Source organism: Carassius gibelio, chromosome B22 (genome assembly GCF_023724105.1).
Source record: "Carassius gibelio isolate Cgi1373 ecotype wild population from Czech Republic chromosome B22, carGib1.2-hapl.c, whole genome shotgun sequence".
NCBI lineage: Eukaryota > Metazoa > Chordata > Actinopteri > Cypriniformes > Cyprinidae > Carassius > Carassius gibelio.
Genome location: NC_068417.1, coordinates 23,097,809 through 23,117,831, shown reverse-complemented (window position 1 = coordinate 23,117,831; position 20,023 = coordinate 23,097,809). Strand labels below are relative to the sequence as shown.

Sequence of the window (20,023 nt, the reverse complement as noted above, 5' to 3'; positions counted from 1 at the left end):
GTCTTATTGTGAATAATCACTCATTGGTGTTAAATTAGAGGAGGCATATTAATTGTTTTGGTCTGAGGATCCCTGCCAATTATTATTATTATTATTTGCTTAACCACTTTAAAATGGCTTTTTGGTGCTTTTAGTCAGAACACGCAAAGAAAACGACACATACAGCAAGATGATATAACGTGACTTACCTGTCTTATCACTTGAAACAAACATCCATCCCTTTTTAAAAGTCTGTTGTAAAAGACTTTTCAGGTGTCCCCAGAATTTGCCTGTGAAGCTTCAGCTCAAAATACCCCACAAAAAAATGTATTATATCATTTTGAAAATGCCTGTTTTGAGTAGAAACAAGAACATGCTATATAAAAGCATGTCTCTTTAAATGCAAATGAGCTGTTGCTCCCCGCCCTCTTTTCCTGGATAGGGAAGTGCCTTTACAGCACGTAACTGCTAGAAAAACATCTGTTTGGTTTTGATTATCATGTCTATCGCTCTTAGCTCATATTTCTTAGCTCAAACATGTGTAGCTAGTGTATAGGAAGTGGCTGTGTTCTGATGATTTGTGCTGCCCGTTCAGATTGTGCTACCTCCCATTAAAGGTACAGGTTGTTGGACCTGCCACTAGAGGGCTCACTACCTAAACAATAACAATCGCATGGTTTGATGACGCCAAGAAGGAGCGTGGAATGATGGGATTTGTTGTCTTCTACCCAACCGCTGACGGCCATCAATCAGACGGAAAGATAAATCATGGATTTAACGCGAGTTCAATGATTAGCGCGAGTAGATTACATACAAAGTCAATGCAAAGACGCGGTCAGAATATGGATCAGACGCGTCCTCGCGCAGGTCTAGAGACGCGATGCCTGCGTTTGGCTTATATGCCACATTATGCTAATCTTGTTGATCGTTATAATAGCATACGTTTTCTGTAAAGATACAAATCAAAACAACTCACCTGTCGAGTAAAACACAAGCGAGATCAGCATCTCTTTCTAGTTAAAGTTTGTCGTGAAGCTACTTCCGCATTAGTCCATGACACTGTTGTCATGTGGTTTCTACATCAGTGAAGGAGGTAACAAAGGGTGACTAACGTCATTGACATGCGACTGCACTGCCCCGTGTCACTGTTTACAATGGGAATTTTCTCATGATTTACAAGTAGTTGAAAACATTAGAGATATTGTTAGTAATCAGCTGGACAAAATATATAACACTAGCCTAGTGGTTTTTGGATATTTTACTGCAAATATCTTACAAATTGTACCTTTAAACAGATAGGGAGCAAAAATCAATAGCGATATCATAGCTACCCTTTACCTAAATTTAACCTTAAATTGATGCAAATATATTTTTGGTAGCAAAATCTGCTGGATAGCATTTTTTTGTCGGTACACCTGCGTATGAGTACGAAGTTCCCTTTCACACAGGAGTTTATGTTAAAACACGCATAAGTTACAAATACACATTCGGTTATGTTTGTGAAGTAAACATCTGGAAAAGTGTATTAGATCTGTGTATTAAGTGACATCAGCACAATATACTGTACCTAGACAGCAGTCTATGCTGTTAACATGACCCAAAGAATAAAATAAAAGCAGAGAATCGCTTTCTGCTCTGGACTGAATAATGTCTATGGCCTTAATAAGAAGACATTTCTTACTTGAATGCTGCTTTTAAATGCTCAAACTTAGCGTGCAGATAAACGTGGTGATAAGATTATGGCAGTGGGGCTGGTGAATTGTTATGTCACACAAAAGTGAAATACAATTTTACATAAATACATACTATATTATAGGTTGTGTAGCTACACACACTGCCAACTCCAAAGTGAATTTTGCATAATAGGTGCCCTTTAATTCAGCTGTATCGTTAATGTTTTCAGCTTTCACTGAGAGGATGGATTCATCCCCACAAAGAGGAGCAGAAGGAGCTATTGATTTATTCTTCTAACTGTTATCCGTCCACTGCACTCTGCGGGATGAGGAGATGTTAATTAAAGGGCTTTACTTCAACAGCAAGGGCAAGTCAAGCTCTCCCCTCTCTCTCTCTCTCTTTCATATTAACTTTCCATTCCGGGTCCGTTTCTTCCACCTGCACATCATTTACCTTCAGCTCTTCCTCACAGGACTTAACCGTCCAAACAGGAATATGAATAAGACAGACCCGGCTCACGTCAGCTGCTCCCTCAGGAGACGTTTATGCTGTTTTACTGCTAGATTGGGTACTTATATAGGCTGTTTACTCACCTTTTATTGCTGCTATGAGACAAACGGGTGTTAATGACTCACAGGATGCTGGGTATTCAACTCAGAGAAAGGAAATTTAAATTTGTCCCCTACCTCAGGCTGTGTGTAAATGTGTTCGCGCGCGCTTTTGTCCAATAAAAGGAAACGTTACTCCTCACTGACAAGCAGCTGTGTGTATGTGTATTATAGGGTTGTCATAGAGACAGCGCATTATTAAAGGTTTAGAAAGCGATTACCGGGTAAACATATGCTTCAGGTTTCTTACATGTGGAAATGATGAGCCAAACATGCATAAACACAGTTTAAAGTTTGAAAAGCTTGTTTTTAGTATATTAGCGTTAATGCTAATTTTAAGGTACACTCTGTAATTTTCTCCCCAATGAAACATTATAATACATTAAACATGTCACTTTTGTTTAGATTTTTTTAATCACATTTTAACATTTCATATAGCCTAAACTCACATGCACACACACACACACACACATATATATATATATATATAAAATTATATATATATATATATATATATATATATATATATATATATATATATATATATATATATATATATATATATATATATATATAATTATATATATAATTTTTTTTTTTAAGTACCATTTGTTTCTTGAGTAAAACGTGAAAAAATCGTAATGAAATTGTGTTAAACAAACAAAAAAAAAAATAGTCGTGGTTGTTTAACGCAATCTTATATTTACATTTACAGTAGGCTAATATTTTCCAAGAAAGCATTGAAAATCTACAGCAGCACACTGTATACAGTGTATACAGTAGGAAACTGCTGAGAATACATACTGTGAAACAACCACTAAATTCTCAGTAACATACTGTATGCAAATTGTACAGCAGGGAACTGTTGAGAATACAGAAATATACTGTAAAAACAACAATTATTTACGGTGTACACAGTGTACTCCAATCAATCACACGCCACATTCACCAAATTATGTTGCATTGATACAAAAAAAAAATGTTTTAAAGATTTGCGTAAATGTTTTTAAAATCATACTCCATGTGTAATTCCAAGATAGTAGGTATAATAGTATAGTATTACAGGATAATAAGTTATCTACTGTATAGAAGGCATAAAAATCACTTTACAATTCCATGAGGCCCAATGACCAATCAATTTCAGTGAAAAAAAAGTTTGACTAGCGGTTGCTACAAAACTGATCCCAGTAGGTATTGTATTGCACACCATTTAAACGACAAATCTAATCAAGTCCACATTATTTTGAGACCTTCACTGTGTCGTAGTTTTTTGTTCAGCTTCTTTAGAAAACCAAGTCCTCTTTAGCCAATCAGCCTCAAGCATTCATCGGTATCCTAGCAACTATTTGGAATGTTTCCCTGCATCCCACTGTGTGGCCTTGCCACATCGGTGTGAATATGCACAAGCTCTCAGTGTCAGCTGCCCGTTGTGATGTGTAATGCATTGCCGGAATGCTTAATTAACCTAATTTTGCAATGGATGCCTGTGACAGATGATTATTTCATCAGAATGATGTATGTGTTTGATCATTAGCAGGAATGCGAGCTTATAAAACGGATGGGAGCGCGTGACTGGAATATATTTCAGAAAGAGCAAATTAAACCCTCATGATGGGTTATTTTGGGTGAAAGAAAATAAGAATTTGCAGTGTTTATGTGGATGGTTGGTTGATCCATTTCCATTGAATCGGCAGTTTATCATTTCTACAACTTGTTTTGCATCTGCGCTTGAATTTCAGTCACAGTCTGAGGTCTGTGAGAAGCGAAGGGTATGAAATAAACAGAAAAGTAAAAGAAGAACTTTGGAGGCTCATCCTCCTTTGCATCTCGAGAAGTTTTACTCCTTAGAGAGTCCCCATGCTTTGAAGCCACCAACATGAAAAGACTCCATTAGATGATAAAGAAAACAGATCAAACGCCTTTTTTCTAAACTTAAAGCCTGATGTTTCAATAGAAGTCACCTTTAAAATCACTCCTCAGTTCATTTATTCATTAAAGGAGAGCCATTTCATTCTTTCTTATAGAAGTTAGGCTTTTGGTTAATCTCTCAAAAACATGTCCTCCTCACATTTTTATGCCAATTAAGGACAATTTGCCAGGTGTCCTGACATTTTCATTTTGAGGTTTGTTTATTTATTTATTTTGTATGAAAATACAATGGATTTATAATAAATAAAATACTAGCATCAATCAGTGTATAAATACATATTTACAAATAAAATGGATTTATAGGGAAAATGTGTGTAATTGTCACACATCTCAAGGAACTTGAGATGAAGATGAAAGAAAAATGTTAAAAGGACCCAAGAAAATATTTGTCAGTTTGCTCTGTTTCTAGTTATAACAAATCTAGTCACTGACACTTGACATAATAACTGTAGACATCGCAAACAATGAAATCAAACACTTCAGAGCCCTCAACACCTGTGCAAGACCTAAATATTTAATACAGGGACGCCAGTTGTTCTCTTAATTTTTTTTCATTTTAGTCATTTAAAACACTTGACTAGCGTTTACTTCATTCATCAGTATTCTGTTTGATTATTAAGTATGTCACTATTGCATGTGAGTGCTTATTTATTTGTATCATAACTAAAACTGTTCTAAAAAATGTATTAAGGGCACAAATGTACATAAATATATTAAGCAAATTAAGTGTCAGCTGCAAAATACTGTGTATATTTAAGCAATTTTTAGACCAAAAGTACAATAAATTACTTTTTTACCAAAAATAAAATACATTTCTGTATGACATCCCTGTTCTTCCACTAAGAACTTCAAACTTCAAAAGTACACAAAAGCACTTAAAAAGTATCATACAATAATGCCATGTGACCTGTATATTATTAATAAATATCTTCTGAAGCCATGTGATAGCTTTATGTGAGGAACAGACTGAAATTTTCCTCTTTGCACTTACAGACATTATTTTGAACAGGTGTTTTGCATCATAGCTGTAAATGTATTGTGCTATTTAGCACAGCTGGAACGCTCTATCGACCAATCAGCATCCAGGACTGGACCTACCATTTATTCATAAAGGATACAGCATTTGCTGCTGTGGTTTGATGCGTTTGCTCTGCATTTACAGTATGTCTTCATTGACTCTAGTCGTCATGCTTTTCTTCTTTAATTATGATTGTAATAAAACGGTCTTGATTTTATATTGCCCATTCGACTTTCTGCAAGCTTGTAATTAATTTAGCAATTTAAATATAGTGTAAATTGATTTTTCACAGTCAGCTTTATTGAAGTGCTTAGGGATGCAGAAAGCTGCTTGCAGACTGGGCGGAGGTCAGAAACAAAGACTGCAGCACTGTCAAAGGACAGAGTCTTTAAATGCACAGAACTCAAACAATCCAAGTTATACACTACAAGTTGGTCATAATATTGTAGGGGTGGGTGGTATAAGTAAAAATGTATATCGCAATTTATGAAAGCTTGACAGAGCAACATGTTATATTGGGATGTGACATTGGTGTAATATAATGTAATAGAATAGAATAAAGTCCCAATTGTCAGACAGTTATAAGAACACACTGATGTTGCAATTGTGAGATATGACACAATAAGTCACAGTTGTGAGATTTAAATTCACAATTATCAATCATATTTACAATAACAACAAATGAAGTCACAATTGTGAGAAATACTTGCATTTTTGAACAAAAGCTGCAGTAATGAGAAATAAAGTGAAAGTGAAAAAGTGACGTGTGGTATTCCATAATTAGAATTTGTGTTCGTGCATGTAGGCCTACTGATATTCATTAAAGTACATTGCTTGTGCAATGAATATAAAAACATAAAAACTCATACATGGGTATTTTTTTCTTTTTAATTTCTTGAATTATAAGGTTATTTTACCAAGTTCTGATTGGCCAATCGCCGTTATTCTTTAATTATGTTAAGTTGACAATTTTAACATTTGATTTGCATGATACATTTTTAATAATACACATTATTAATCCAAAGGGGATGGTAAAGGAGAATTGTGGTTTTACTGAGGTGATGCCTTTTGTAATTTTGCATCTTCCCTTAATTCGAGCCCTGGATGCAAATGCAATAACAATAAAATTATTTGCAATTGTGACATCAGAATCATGAGAAATCACAATTTTCGGATATAACGTTGCACTTTTGAGAAAGTTGCAATAATTAGAAATAGTTCCTAGTTGCAATAAGAATGGAGTGAAAATGGAGACAAATAGTCGAGAAACAGTCAAAATAAAAGACAGAACGGAAATCTAACAAGGAACTTTAAATTTACAGCTGCTTTATTGAATCCATGGGAACAACATGGGGACAGCATGTTTAATTTGTTTTCTTGCTAAACATTTGGCTGCAACTAAGACAATGTGTGAATTAGAACTTTTCAAACAGCTACTTCAAACATCTCAAAGAGCTAACACAAAAACATTTTATGAATGTGACAGAACTCTATATCACAGAATATATATTTTAAATACATTCACTTTTTCCCTACATGCTGTTCCAAAAAACAGCACAAAATCTCCTCGACAATTACGGGATGTAAAATAAATGATTATTATTATTAAAAAAAAAAGCTCTTTTAAAAGAACATAAGTCTAAAAGTGGAGAAACTGTAGGTACAAAAAATGCAAATGTAGAACAAAAAAAAATCATCATAGACATAAACAAAATCTATGCTATGATCTGTTCATTTATTAATCTGACTACATTTGTTTTTTACTTGACAAAAACACAATGAATGACTCACAATTGAAACAAATGCAACACTGCAATTTAATACCTAGTACATGGTGTGATATCTGGTCTCACAAATGCAAATTTTGCAAAAGCTTGAAGGGATAACACACATGGGCCACAGAACTTACCATCTCATTAACAAGCCATATGCTCCTTCCTCTCATGTAATCAGTTTGTAGTGTTTCACGTTTCTAGTAATCCATCTTCTTGTGCAAAGCAACTGAAGCAACAAATCAGTGGAATAAAATCACAAATGTGGAAGGCGTGAGTGTTTGGCAACGAAATATAGAACATCCAGAACAAGATAAACATGGGTAAATGTGACGTCACAAAATAGACCTTCGTTTTTAGTAACGAACAAAGATGTAATCTGCTTTTTTCTGAAAAAAAACTGTTCTTGAAAAATGCCAAAGTGATCATAAAAATTTCCTTTGTGCCATCCGGTATAAAAAAATATAGATATTGCAATGAAGAAAACTGATAAAAATGCCTTCGGAAATCTCGAAAAATAGCTACACTTAAAACACTCTGTGTTTTGGCTTTACTGGCTTTCCGTATGCCCTTATATGGACGTAGGCGGGTACAGGAAGTGCTCAGGGCTTTTGGATTGAGGTAAACTCACAGCTGATGGTGACGTAGAAAAGAGTAAATCCATTAAAAGTTTAGTACAGTTTTCTGTGGTGATGTTGAAACTGATTTGTGAGGAGGTGGAGCTAAATGGCGAAGTCATCGTGGGGGGTGGGGCTAAAGGCGGAGCTTCGAAGCAATTCAAGGCAATTGACAAGGATAAGCGTGCCGGTAAGGTGTTTCCAGCGTTTGGTGATTGGATTTTTCATCCGGTCCAGGCCCATGTGTAGTTCGTGGATGACGTCGCGGTAACTGTCGCCAATCTGAGCGGCCCACGTCAACAGGAAGTCATAGGCTGGTTTCCACATGGCCTAAAATAGAGATACAATAAATGGAGATTATATAATCTCATCGTATTCACAAATATGAACTGCAGGGTTGTGCATATATATGCATATATTACTACTAATTACAGAAGCACCTTTACTAACGAGATGCGCATGGAAATCACATTCAATTTTTTTTGCACAGCCATAAACTGTTCTCCTCTATACTGAAAGGAGGTTGTGTCCTCACCTCACTGTCCACCATCCCGGTTTTGTCTCTGTGTGGAGCCTCGTAGGCATCCATTTGTTGCTTGGAAACACGGGCGAGTTTTTCGGCGAGTTCCCTCCAACGAGGCGCCACTTCCACTGCCGTAGTCAGCAACACAAAGTCCATTATGAGTCGGGCCACTAATCCCTGACAATCGATCTTCAAAAGAGCCTGAGTAAGAGACGAAAGAGGGACATTTTTTAAGTATCTACAAACACACAAGAAAAACAAGAAAAGGCCAAACATGTACATTTGCTTGACTTAAATTGTATCTTTATCAGCCTCACACGAAGTAAAAAATGAAAATGCACTGCAATTTCACTAATATTTTAAGTCACACTTGACCTTAAACGTTTGTCTTTTAATTTATATTTCACAAGCAACACAATTAACATTACTGCTGCCCTCTGGCCCTGCATAAAGTGTTCATTATATCTCATAATGACACCATTAAAGAGATTCATTATAACGGTTATTAGGATGAAGATTGTTTCTATAGGGTGGTATATTGAGGTCTTCAAAACATGATTGGAGATCATTATAGCACCATGATAGACAATAGTGTATTGACACAAATAGGCCTTATGGGGTATTCACCATGATGTAACTGAATTTCTATATAACTTGAAGCAGTTTTTACATGTATGCCAGGCTTGCCATTCATTAATTGTATATTTTCATTCATGTCCTACAAATTCACTTTAGACAGTGAAATTGAGATTAAAAATTGTAATTAATTTTATATACATTTAATATTCCAAAATAGACAATGGAATAATAGATAATATAATGTGAAAATACTATTTTTTCCATATAAGACTTACAATAAACACATACAATATTTTTCTAAAGTTTAGGATCAGTAAGATTTAGTGAAGTGACATTCAGCCAAGTATGGTGACCCATACTCAGAATTTGTTCTGCTCTGCATTTAACCCATCCGAAGTGCACACACAGCAGTGAAAACACACACACTGTGAACACACACCCAGAGCAGTGGGCAGCCATTTATATGCTGCGGCTCCCGGGGAGCAGTTTGGGGTTCGGTGCCTTGCTCAAGGGCACCTAAGTCATGGAATTGCCAGCCCAAGTTTGTGCGAACCCACAACCCTGGGGTTAGGAGTCAAACTCTCTAACCACTAGTTTACGATCTTTCCCCATTTATCTTAGATTCACAAGGGCAGCATTTATTGGATCATCCTACTTTTCTGATTTGCTGCTCAAGAATTATGATCAACTTTGAAAACAGTTACGCTGATTAAAATATTTCTGTGGAAACTGCTTCTTTTTTTTTTGGATTTTGAGATAAGTCCAAAATAAATACTTTCTAACATTATTGATTTCTTTTGATCTGTCGCTTTTGATCAATTCACAACTTCTGTGTAAATTATTAATTTCATAAATATTTTATAATAGATTATAAATGTATATTGATTTTATTTTTCTAAGTAATATAAACTGTGAAACATTTTCTTCAGGATTCTTTGATGAATAGAAAGCTCAAAATAAACATTCTGTAACATTATAAATGTCTTTTGATCTGTCACTTTTGATCAATTTAATGTATCCTCTATACTTAAAAATAGTTAATACTGTTTAAAAGTTTGGGTCAGTAAATCTTTTTTTTTCTGTGTAAATAATAAATATATTAATTTTGTATAATGATGTATTAATAATGTATTATAATATTTTATACTTTAAATATTCCTAAACTTGCTCTATATAATAAAAACAATACACTAAGGACCATATATATTCGTGCAAAACAGCTTAAAATTAAACCAGATAAGTTAAAAACAGCCAGTAATAACACACACACACACACACACACATTCCTCCCAGCACACACACTATAGAAAGTGATCTAACCTCCCACAGGAGTGAAATCATATTGATGCCGAGATAAATGTGTTTTAAAATGAATGTAAAGGTGTAGCAGGAGAACAACAATCCATCCAGTCATGAAGAAAAGGATGGATAAGGTACAAAAAAAATGCAAGGTCAGGAATTTGTGGTCTTTGCTCTGTGGCCTCCACGGATGAGTGACTGAACCCTTCAAAGGACCTGACCGACCCGGTTTCCTGCCACACACACAAACACAGCCATGTTTGGAATGAGAAGGGACCCCTGGGGTCCTGCGGAATGGAGCGGTAATCCTCATTCTCCTTCATGCTTGATGCCGAACGAGGGAAGAGAGGAAAGAAAAGCACAACTAGAGCCACGGGATATCTTCAGTGAGATGATAAGATGCATACAATCATGAGAGCCGCCTCCCTGTTGGGTAAATAAAGTTGATGACTTCCTTTTCACTGCATTATGAGATACTGTACACGTATAAGTGAGAAGAGGGGGGTGGAAACTTCCGGAAGAATGGACTATGACTTCAAAAGCGCGATAAAGCTGTGAGGCCACTTCAGATTAATACCCCTGCAGCACTGAGCAATCTTTTGTTTGAGGAACGCATAAATATTCTTTACCGCAACTTCAGAAAGCTTCTGTAAATCTAAACCTTAATGACAGGTACTTTAGTCTGAGGGGGGAAAAGCCAAGAAAGTGCCCACTGAAGCTAAACGCAGGATTTTTGAATAGGCACCACATTACAGTTTATACATACAACTATATTTAACTTTATAAAAATATATAAATCTTAAAATATATAAAAATAAATATTAGAAATTAAATTAGAAAAATCTATGTTTGTTTATCTTTTTTTTTTCTAACTCTTTTCGCACTGAAGATAGTCCAGCCAGGACTTAAACGTTTCCTTTTTTTTTAACGTGTGCACAGTCACTTTTTTTGTTTATGCAGTTTTTGTTGTCACCTCTGTAAATCTTCAGGAATCAACTCTTGTTAAAAGGAATTTGAACCTTGCAATTAATTTGGTGTGTAGATGTTTTGCCTTAGCTTTTTGTATTTTTCTTCTGTTGATCGAATTTACGCACCCAGCACCCCCCTTAGCTAACGTTGCTCACTCGGACAAACAAATGGAATTGCTCACTGTCTCACAATGACAGCTGTCAATGGAAACCTTCTTCTGAGGAGTTTTTAATATATTTGGGACACAGATGGACCTTGAAGTGGGACTTAAATATGCCATGGAGGGATATATAAAAGATATTTAAGAAATATTTAAAAATACAGATCACAATTCAAACGGGAGAATTATGTTAAGGTCGTCACAATCGCAATGACAACATCCCGGATCAACACTGTTCATATACCACAGAGTAAGATTAATTTAATTGAAATTTAACCAGATTAATATGTAGATGAACTCTCATATAGACCTTCGTTTATGCGTTTTTGACTTTCACTGCACGATACATAACGCAAGAACAGTTCGCTATTTAGGTTTTTACGTTAGCATGGACTCACTAACGTTAATGCTAACCTTATCAAGTTTTAGCCCGAGATACCTTGCTGAAGCAAAAAATGACATTAATGTTCTGCTTGAGCAGATGAAAAGTGTAACTTTATGAGAGTGTGACAACCAAAAACATATAATTTTCGTCTTCATTGTGAATATTATCGGACATTTTTCTCTGTTTTGGTTGGATTTAGGAAATTGAATAAAATAAATGACATTGCCTATCCTCTCAGGTTGACTGAAATTAGAAAACAATTTTTTTTTTCATTTTTAGTAGCATGAACACCATTAAACCGATGCGAGCTTAGGATCTTCCAGTGTATCTCTATGGCAATGAAACCTAAAGATGTCCGAGTGCCATTGGCTCATCTGTGCTGAGGGGAGGGGCTTACCGACAGGTCAATTATAAAAAAAATGTTTTGCTTTACTTAATTGGTGCAGAATTTTTTTCATAATTTTTTTACTTACAGTAGGCTATTTGACAACACAGGATGCAAATGGTCTATGAATGCAATAATACTTTCCTGGAAAAGCTCTTTCCATCTATTGCTTATTTCTCTGAGCTTTTCCTCAATCTTTCTTGCTCTATCTCTCTTTCAGCATGCTTTAATTTGATTGTGGGCCAATCCACGCCTGATCTTCCAGGCAAATGCCCTCCCTGCGTTCTCAGCCAAGAGAAGACTCTTGTTGAAAGCACCCAAGAGGTCTGCTGAATCCTGACATTTGGGATGAGATGGCAAAATGTCACAGTCATTAGAGGGAAAAATACGCTCAGTCAAACAGCCCCGGGTAATTTTCTTTCTTGCCAAATGGCTTTGTAATTTATTGTTGGAAGCCTCACCTCGCATAAATGATTGCAAGAAATGTACAGCATTGCATTACTTCTCCTAACAACATCCCAGCTAACCTTTAATCAATGACAGATGAGTCGTTCAGATAATTACTTGCAAAGATTTCAAATATGCAATTGTATTTATGTAACCTCTACAACACATTGTAAACCTTTCTAAAAAGATTGCTTCGAATTTAAGGATTGTATGTTTTAGATTTTGCAAAAAAAAAAAAGAAAAAAAAAAAAATTATCAGTAGAGTCATTATCTGGGAGTATAGGCGAAACAGTACTTTGTTTTGATTCACTAAAAGTAACCAGCTCAGTAAATCATTCAGGAACCAGACTCGACCAATCACTTTGTATGTTTTGGAATTTATACAAAAAAAAGCCAGGTTCATAAGAGTAATTTGTTAAGGAATTTAACTACACCAATCAAAATTACATCTTTTATTCACTAAAATGAATCATATCCATTGATCCATTGCTTGGGGAATTCGACTACACCAGTTGCGCGTATAAGGAGAACATTGTTTGAGACATATTGTTTTCATTCAAGAAAAATCATTAGAAGAGTCATTCTTTAAGGAATTTATTTTCATTGGTCGCTTTATGGTCTTTGATTATCTAAAAAAAATCACCTCTTAAAAGTCATTCCTTCCGGAATCAGACTATATCAGTTGTGCTTTTTATTTTGAATCACTAAAATCAACTGGTTTAAGAGAGTCATTAGTTGGGGAAACAAACCACTGTGGTGAACTTTATGCTTAGTTTGAAAACAATTGGTTCATAAGAATCATTTGTTCAGAAATGAAACTACACTGGTTAGGGTGGTTATGATTTTGATTCACAAAACAAAAAGAAAAGAAAAAAAAGAAAAATGAGAGGCATCTGCTTGGAAATCTGACTACATTGCTTGTTACAGTCTTTAAAGGGGGGGTGAAATGCTCGTTTTCACTCAATATCCTGTTAATCTTGAGTACCTATAGAGTAGTACTGCATCCTTCATAACTCCAAAAAGTCTTTAGTTTTATTATATTCATAAGAGAAAGATAGTCTGTACCGATTTTTCCCGGAAACGTGTGGGCGTGTGGGCGGAGCTAAAGAATCACGAGCGCCAGTAGGATTTTGTGTTGAGCGCGTCTGGAAGCTGTGACACAGATCCAGAGGCTGAAATTTAACAAGAGCAGCATCAGCAAAGGCTTCTCTATGTGGTATGTACTGAAACTGTATATATTTGCTTAGCGGTTTTGGAAAATGACTAAGTTCCACTTTGTTTTTTTTTGTTTTTTTAAGCTGTACATGTGGAAAGTGCAGTTTGATAACAACATCGCATGTTGTTTACTTGATGTGCTTACGCGCCGATAGCTAAGTTAACAACACAGAGATATTTGAAGCAGTTTTACTCACCGCCTGCGGTTCCAACACACGATCGTGACCCTTTTTCGTTGGGATTGCATTATCCTTAAGAAATAAACGATGTGCAAATCCAGCGTCAACCTGGGCCTTGTACGGGAGCGCTCTTCCGGGCTCTTCCGGCAGACGCGCCCTTAGCACCCATATAAGGAAATTCCGCTCCATCTAACGTCACACAGAGCCATACTCGAAAAAAACTTTCCGAAACTTGTGACAAACCGGAAGGAGTATTTTTGGAACAGAAATACTCCTTCAAACGTACAACTTAATTTTTGAAACTTTGTCCATGTTTAGCATGGGAATCCAACTCTTTAACAGTGTAAAAAACTCAGTATGCATGAAATAGCATTTCACCCCCCCTTTAACTTACTTAAAAAGATCTAATTTAGGAGTCTCTAGGAGTCATTAGTTTGGGAATCAAACTACAGTGCTGGCATGGTATGTTTTCAATTAGATAAAGGAAGAAAATAATTTTTTCAAGAATGAGAACACAGTCTGTTCTGCTGAAAATAGCCTTAAAAAGAGTCAATCCTTCAGGAATCGTACAGCATTGGTCGCACTGCTTGTTTTAATTCACAAACTAGTTCATATTAATCATTTGTTCAGGAATACTACAACAACCAGTCTGGAACACAGGACCGGATTTGAACAGTAATGTGAAGAACTGTAAGTGCTATTTATTACTTTCTTCTTGTCAAAGAACAATTGATAGCAATTCCCTTTATAAATGAGTCCCCAATGGTATTTTACTCCAAGTCAGAAAGAATTGGCTTTAAAATGGATGGTTTATTTACTGTTTGAATGCGTCTAGTCAGCCCGGGGTCAAGAGTCTATTTCCAGAGATGGTTTGAATGAACTGCGCTCTCTGAATAGACTTATATTTATGCATTCACTTCCTGAGCTTTTTCATCTTTGTAAGCCTTTCCAAAAACTCTATAAACAATGGGAATGATGTTCTAGTCTACAATGTTTGTTTTACTAGCAAGACCATAAAGAGTATCCACTAATAGAGTAGTAAGAGTCAAAAGAAGTCACATGAAATAATAATTGATTGGATGTTTTGGTTTGAAGACTTGGGGAAAAATGAACATGAAAACTTAATTAGATGTCTGCTAAAGCATGAACGGCTTCCTATCCATCTTTTTGATTAAAATCTGACTTGAAAAATGCAGAACATCGCCTCACCAGAATATCTATCCAGATTCCAGACTCACAGGAATGTAAAGTCCCAACCAGAGCGCGACTGGAATGTAACAAGCATTTTGCCCGTATCCAATCGGACCAGAATACCTCCTGAATTACCCGGTTAATAAAGAAAATGATGAATCATGAAGGAACGGGACCTCAGGCATGATCAGAATTCTTGTGCCTATCCATCACAAAAGAAATGTTATGGAATTAGAACAGCGAACATTCCGGAGGACAGGGGGCCACCTGTTCAGAATTGCAACCGCTTTAATGAGGCTAGAATGAACGATACGGTTTGGAATACAGCATATCTCGAAGCTCTGTGTACACTTAACCATCCGCTACCAGGGTGTTATCAAAGGCAAACAGCTCTCATAACATCAGACTTCAGATGCCAAGCTCATCAAGATGCTTCAATATACAAAAGGGAAGATGATTGGATTTGGAATGGTTTAGTTATGTAGGTAAATATCTGAGGTGAAATTCAAAGGTTCATAAATATAAAAAAATGAAAGCAGGCCTAAAGAAAATCTGTATATGCTTACAAAATAAAATGATAACATTATATGTAACAAGTATATGTATAATTTACATACTTTAAAATCCATAGATAATAGTTTGGGTTTTGTATACATATAGAAATCTCATACTGTGCACAAAGGATGGGTGTTTTACTGCAACAAAATGCGACAGAGAAACATCAGATGCAAATTTTTCAAAGCAATGAAAAAAAAACTAAAATAAAAGATTTAAAAAAAAAGGTATTAAGTACCAACTATATGGGTTTCAAATACTGCTGCGGCTGTTGTTCTTTCAATAAGCAAATTTAAAAGGTGTACAATAAATGAAATGCCAAAGGAACATACAATAATAAACCTTTTTTTTTAATCATGACATCACATAAAATATAAAAAAAGTGTTATAATTTACCCAGTTAAATTAAATAAATAAATACTGATTAAATAAAGTAAACTGACTCCAATATCTTTTTCCACATCATGCTAAAGTTTTCAGACTATGAGCCATTCATACTTAAAGGACTGATTGTGGAAATGGAAAGGTTGTTTTGTATTGCAAACTTGACACTGAACTGCTGCTAATAATTATTCTTGTGTCTAAAATCTGAACATCGCTACCCGTCTCATACCTAGGTACACCATCATTGCATCTTTATTCTGTTTAGGGCATACACGTGAGCGTCACGACACATTTACATTAATCTACACCCTGCCTCCAGCAATGCGGGGGTATTAGAATGTTCAGAAACAGTTGCTCAGCCTTTTCAAACTTCATTTGCCCCCAAACGAAGAGCAAAAATGAATTTTGCTTGAAGTATATCGGGGCCTTTACTACTAATCACAGAACCGGCTTTAGTGACGAGATAAGTATGATCATCGCATTCGATTACTTGCACAGCCCTAGGCTTTTAAGTGGAAGCAAACAGCTGAGAAAAAAAGTTTAACAGTATGTCTGATCCGGGCAGCTCTTAAAGTGACAGCAGTCTAATATTCCTGCTGTCTGTCATTTATGTTACTCAAACGAGAAAAGAGAGAAAATCTCTCTCTTGACTAAATCACTTTTGTAACTTTTTATATATTTAATTTACACAGTGAAGAATATGCATAAGAACATGCATTTTATTATTTTATACTATGTAGCATTTCTTATTATTTGTTCTACTGTAGATCTTTCCTATTGCTTGTAATTACCGTATTTTTCAGACTATAAGACGCACCGGACTATAAGTCGCATTTATTTAGAACCAAGCACCAAGAGAAAACATTACAGTCTCCAGCCGCCAGAGGGTAGAAATGAACCAAAAGAAATGAACCAAACGAAAACATTACCGTCTCCAGCCGCGAGAGGGCGCTCTACGTCTTCAGTGGTAGACTATCCTGTAGTCTACCACTGTATCCTGTAGTCTACCACTGAAGACGTAGAGCGCCATCTCGTGGCTGAAGACGGTAATGTTTTCGTTTGGTTCATTTCTCTCGGTTCATGTCAAATTAATTTTGATAAATAAGTCGCACCTGACTCTAAGTCGCAGGACCAGCCGAACTATGAAAAAAAGTGCGACTTATAGTCCGGAAAATACGGTAAGTTTAAAAGTTGCTCCTTATTTAATTGCTGACTGATTACGCAGTGTTTTTTTAATTATTTTATAGTATTAGTTTTTTTTTGTGATATTTAAACTTGTGACAAGAATTTATAAATGTCTATGGTACCAACATTTTGTATTTCATAAAGACCTTAAAGCAAAAATAATTATATATTGTGATGCATATCTTTAACATAGAATACAAATACTTATATCATGACATAAGGTTTTGGTCATCTCACCCACCCCTACTATGAATTTACTAAACATACTTAAACAGAAAAGTACCCATAATGCACTGATATGCTAAAACCAATGTCTATCACTGGATATGGAATAGCAAACAACTATTATTTATTCTGTTTGCACTGATATTCTGCACACTGGAATGCACTGGAATGCTAAAATGCTCTACATCGCATGCAAATTATGCTAGCATGCTAATCCAAACATATTTAGCAATGTTTCCTAACTCTAACTCACTTTAAAAGCCTCAAGGACTTGGCTGGATTTCTCACTGACTTGTTCTGTCAGATTTAATCACAAACTACATCTGATAAGAATCTCCAGTTTAGTTTCATTCATGAAAACACCACGCCAATAACTGAAGTAGCCTTTAAGTTCTGAGCGAAACTTACTATAACAACAAGCTGGTCCTTAGGGTTTCAGGCCTGAAAGTGGCATTGAAACCAATTTCAGATTTTACAGGAAAGTTCCAATCACGAAGAAAAACCCATTAGAGTGTTGGAATAGCGGCTGAATGGTTGAGTATAAGAGACATGCTCTCAAATGGGATTGCCGCGCCACTCGCCCTCTGCACAATATTGTCCACTTTCCCCGGAGACAACCTGAAGGGAATGATGGACAGGTAAAATTGACCTGTGAGTTTAGGAATGTTGGCATCTTTTTTTATACAGTTTAGATGCCTGCTGTGGCTTCCTGCATTTTGGTAGTTTAGCGAGAGATGGGAAGCAAAAAAAGATAGAAAGAAAAGAAACAGTAGGGGGGGAAGGCAAGCTGATGAGTGGGAGGAAGACGAAAGATTTTCTTTCTTATTTGTAAAACTGCATAAAATGAACCCACCAAGGATTTTCTATCTCTCTAGTGACGAGAATAATGAGCCGAGTTTTTATTTTCTAGTTGAAAGGCTTTTTTCTTGTGCGGGAGAATGTATAATATCAGATTTGTTATGCATTCTGGCCAACGTATTAAAGGAACAGTTCATCCAAAAAAAAAAAAAAAAAGACAATTAATCACTTACTCACCCTTAATGTCTTTCTGTATGACTTTCTTTTGTGGAGCACAAAAGGAGATTTTTTTTTTTCTTTCTTTCATGATAAAAAGTAAATGGTGACCATAGCAGTTAAGCAAGATTTTTAAGCCAAGAACAGAAAATATAAAAGATCAGATTTTATATCTGATCCTAAATCTAATTTAAAGAAGAAAATAAAGTTTTTGTTAGAGAAAAGGTTAGATTACCATAATGTCAGAATCCCAAATGTTGCCATTAATATAACATGTAATGTATAGATCTGAATTATATTTGAAAAAAAAAAAAAAAGTTAAATATTCAACAATGATCCAAGACTTTTGGATTGTATTTGTTTACAGAAATGTAGTAACAGTTTACAATAAGGTACCATACATTAATAAGCATATATTATTCTCAGTTAATGTTGACTTTTGTTAAACAAGTTGTATCTGTTAAACATTTTTAATACTTTTTCAGGCCCTGGAAAAACTATTTAAAAGACCTTGATATTTTCATGATAACAAGAAAATATCTTTACTGCAACTCGGTCATTTTCAAAATATAATCTTCCCATATTTTGCAACTGACTCCCTCACATTAACTTTAATTTCAGGGAGTGATGGGATGATATATCAAGCGTTCAATTACTAAGTAATCCATCACAGAATCTATCATGCCCTGGAAAACGAATCATAGCTGCTGGATTTATACTGGCCTCCCTCGGCATCCTCCCATCACCTGGTTTCCCCCATCATCAGATAGATTATACCTGACAAGATCCACCGCTGGCACCACAAGACACCAGATCAGACAGCCCTGACTGAGAGCTGTGAGGTAAACGTGGCTTGTTGTCTTGAGGGTTAAGGAAATAAATTGGCTTCAAAAGTCTGCTGTCAGAACTCACTGTGCATATGGAAAAAGTGACTGTAGGAAATTAGGACCTTTGTCAACAAAACCGGCTTGATCTCAGCTGTGAGATGTTATTTATTACAGGTCTTGATAACATTCTGACGAATTTAAGCAATAATTCCAATTGATTTCGATTCATTCATGTTGTGGTTTGGTTAGCATAAGTCAAAGTCTTGAAATACGGTTCTGAAAAGGTAACTGGGATGAATGCTTATTGACCTTGTTAACACATTTGAACTATAAGACAAACTTATTTGACGTAAGAAACTTATGCTAGTATGCAATATTTTGACATACATTTAAATTTGCTAGATGCTAACACTCAGAAAAGATCTGAACATTAGTATCTAGCTAAAATAGCCAGTCGCCTTCATCATATAACTTATACAATTTCACATTTCCAGCATGCATTTGGCTAAAATCTAACAAAAATTTTAACATTTAAATGAATTCTTCAATTTTTTTATTATTTCTCTAAAGTTTCTTAAAAGAAATACATTTAATGGTAATAATATCCTGCTAGAGATGTGTATATACATGAAATCTAACAAAGCTTCAGTGTTAATATTTATCATTATGATCTAACTTTAATTTAATATGTATCTTTAATATTCTATATTTCTTAACTTTGAAGCACTTTCTTTTGTTGTGCAAGAAAAAAATCATCCAAAGCTGTATGAGCTCACATGAGCTCCTTGTTGATATAATTTTAGCATACTATCATTGAGAATCCACTAATTCTAAACCCGCATACTATTTATAGCAGATAGTATGCAAATTAGAATGCAAGTAGGAGAGTGAGAGAAAGTGAGAA

The 20,023-nt window shown here is 35.4% G+C and overlaps 1 protein-coding gene across 4 annotated transcripts in view; it reads right to left on the bottom strand.

Moving 5' to 3' along the window:
• Positions 1 to 6,514: 6,514 nt before the first annotated feature.
• LOC127988119 (SH3 domain-binding protein 4-A) overlaps positions 6,515 to 20,023 on the bottom strand; it is a 33,038-nt gene continuing 19,529 nt past the window's right edge. For all 4 annotated transcript variants that reach the window (XM_052590667.1, XM_052590668.1, XM_052590669.1 and 1 more), the window contains 2 exons: positions 8,133 to 8,321; positions 6,515 to 7,927 (listed from right to left, as the gene is read on the bottom strand). In XM_052590667.1, the coding sequence (XP_052446627.1) occupies positions 7,703 to 7,927; positions 8,133 to 8,321 (414 nt within the window). In that variant the 3' untranslated portion in view covers positions 6,515 to 7,702. The remainder of the gene's footprint in view (positions 7,928 to 8,132; positions 8,322 to 20,023) is intronic.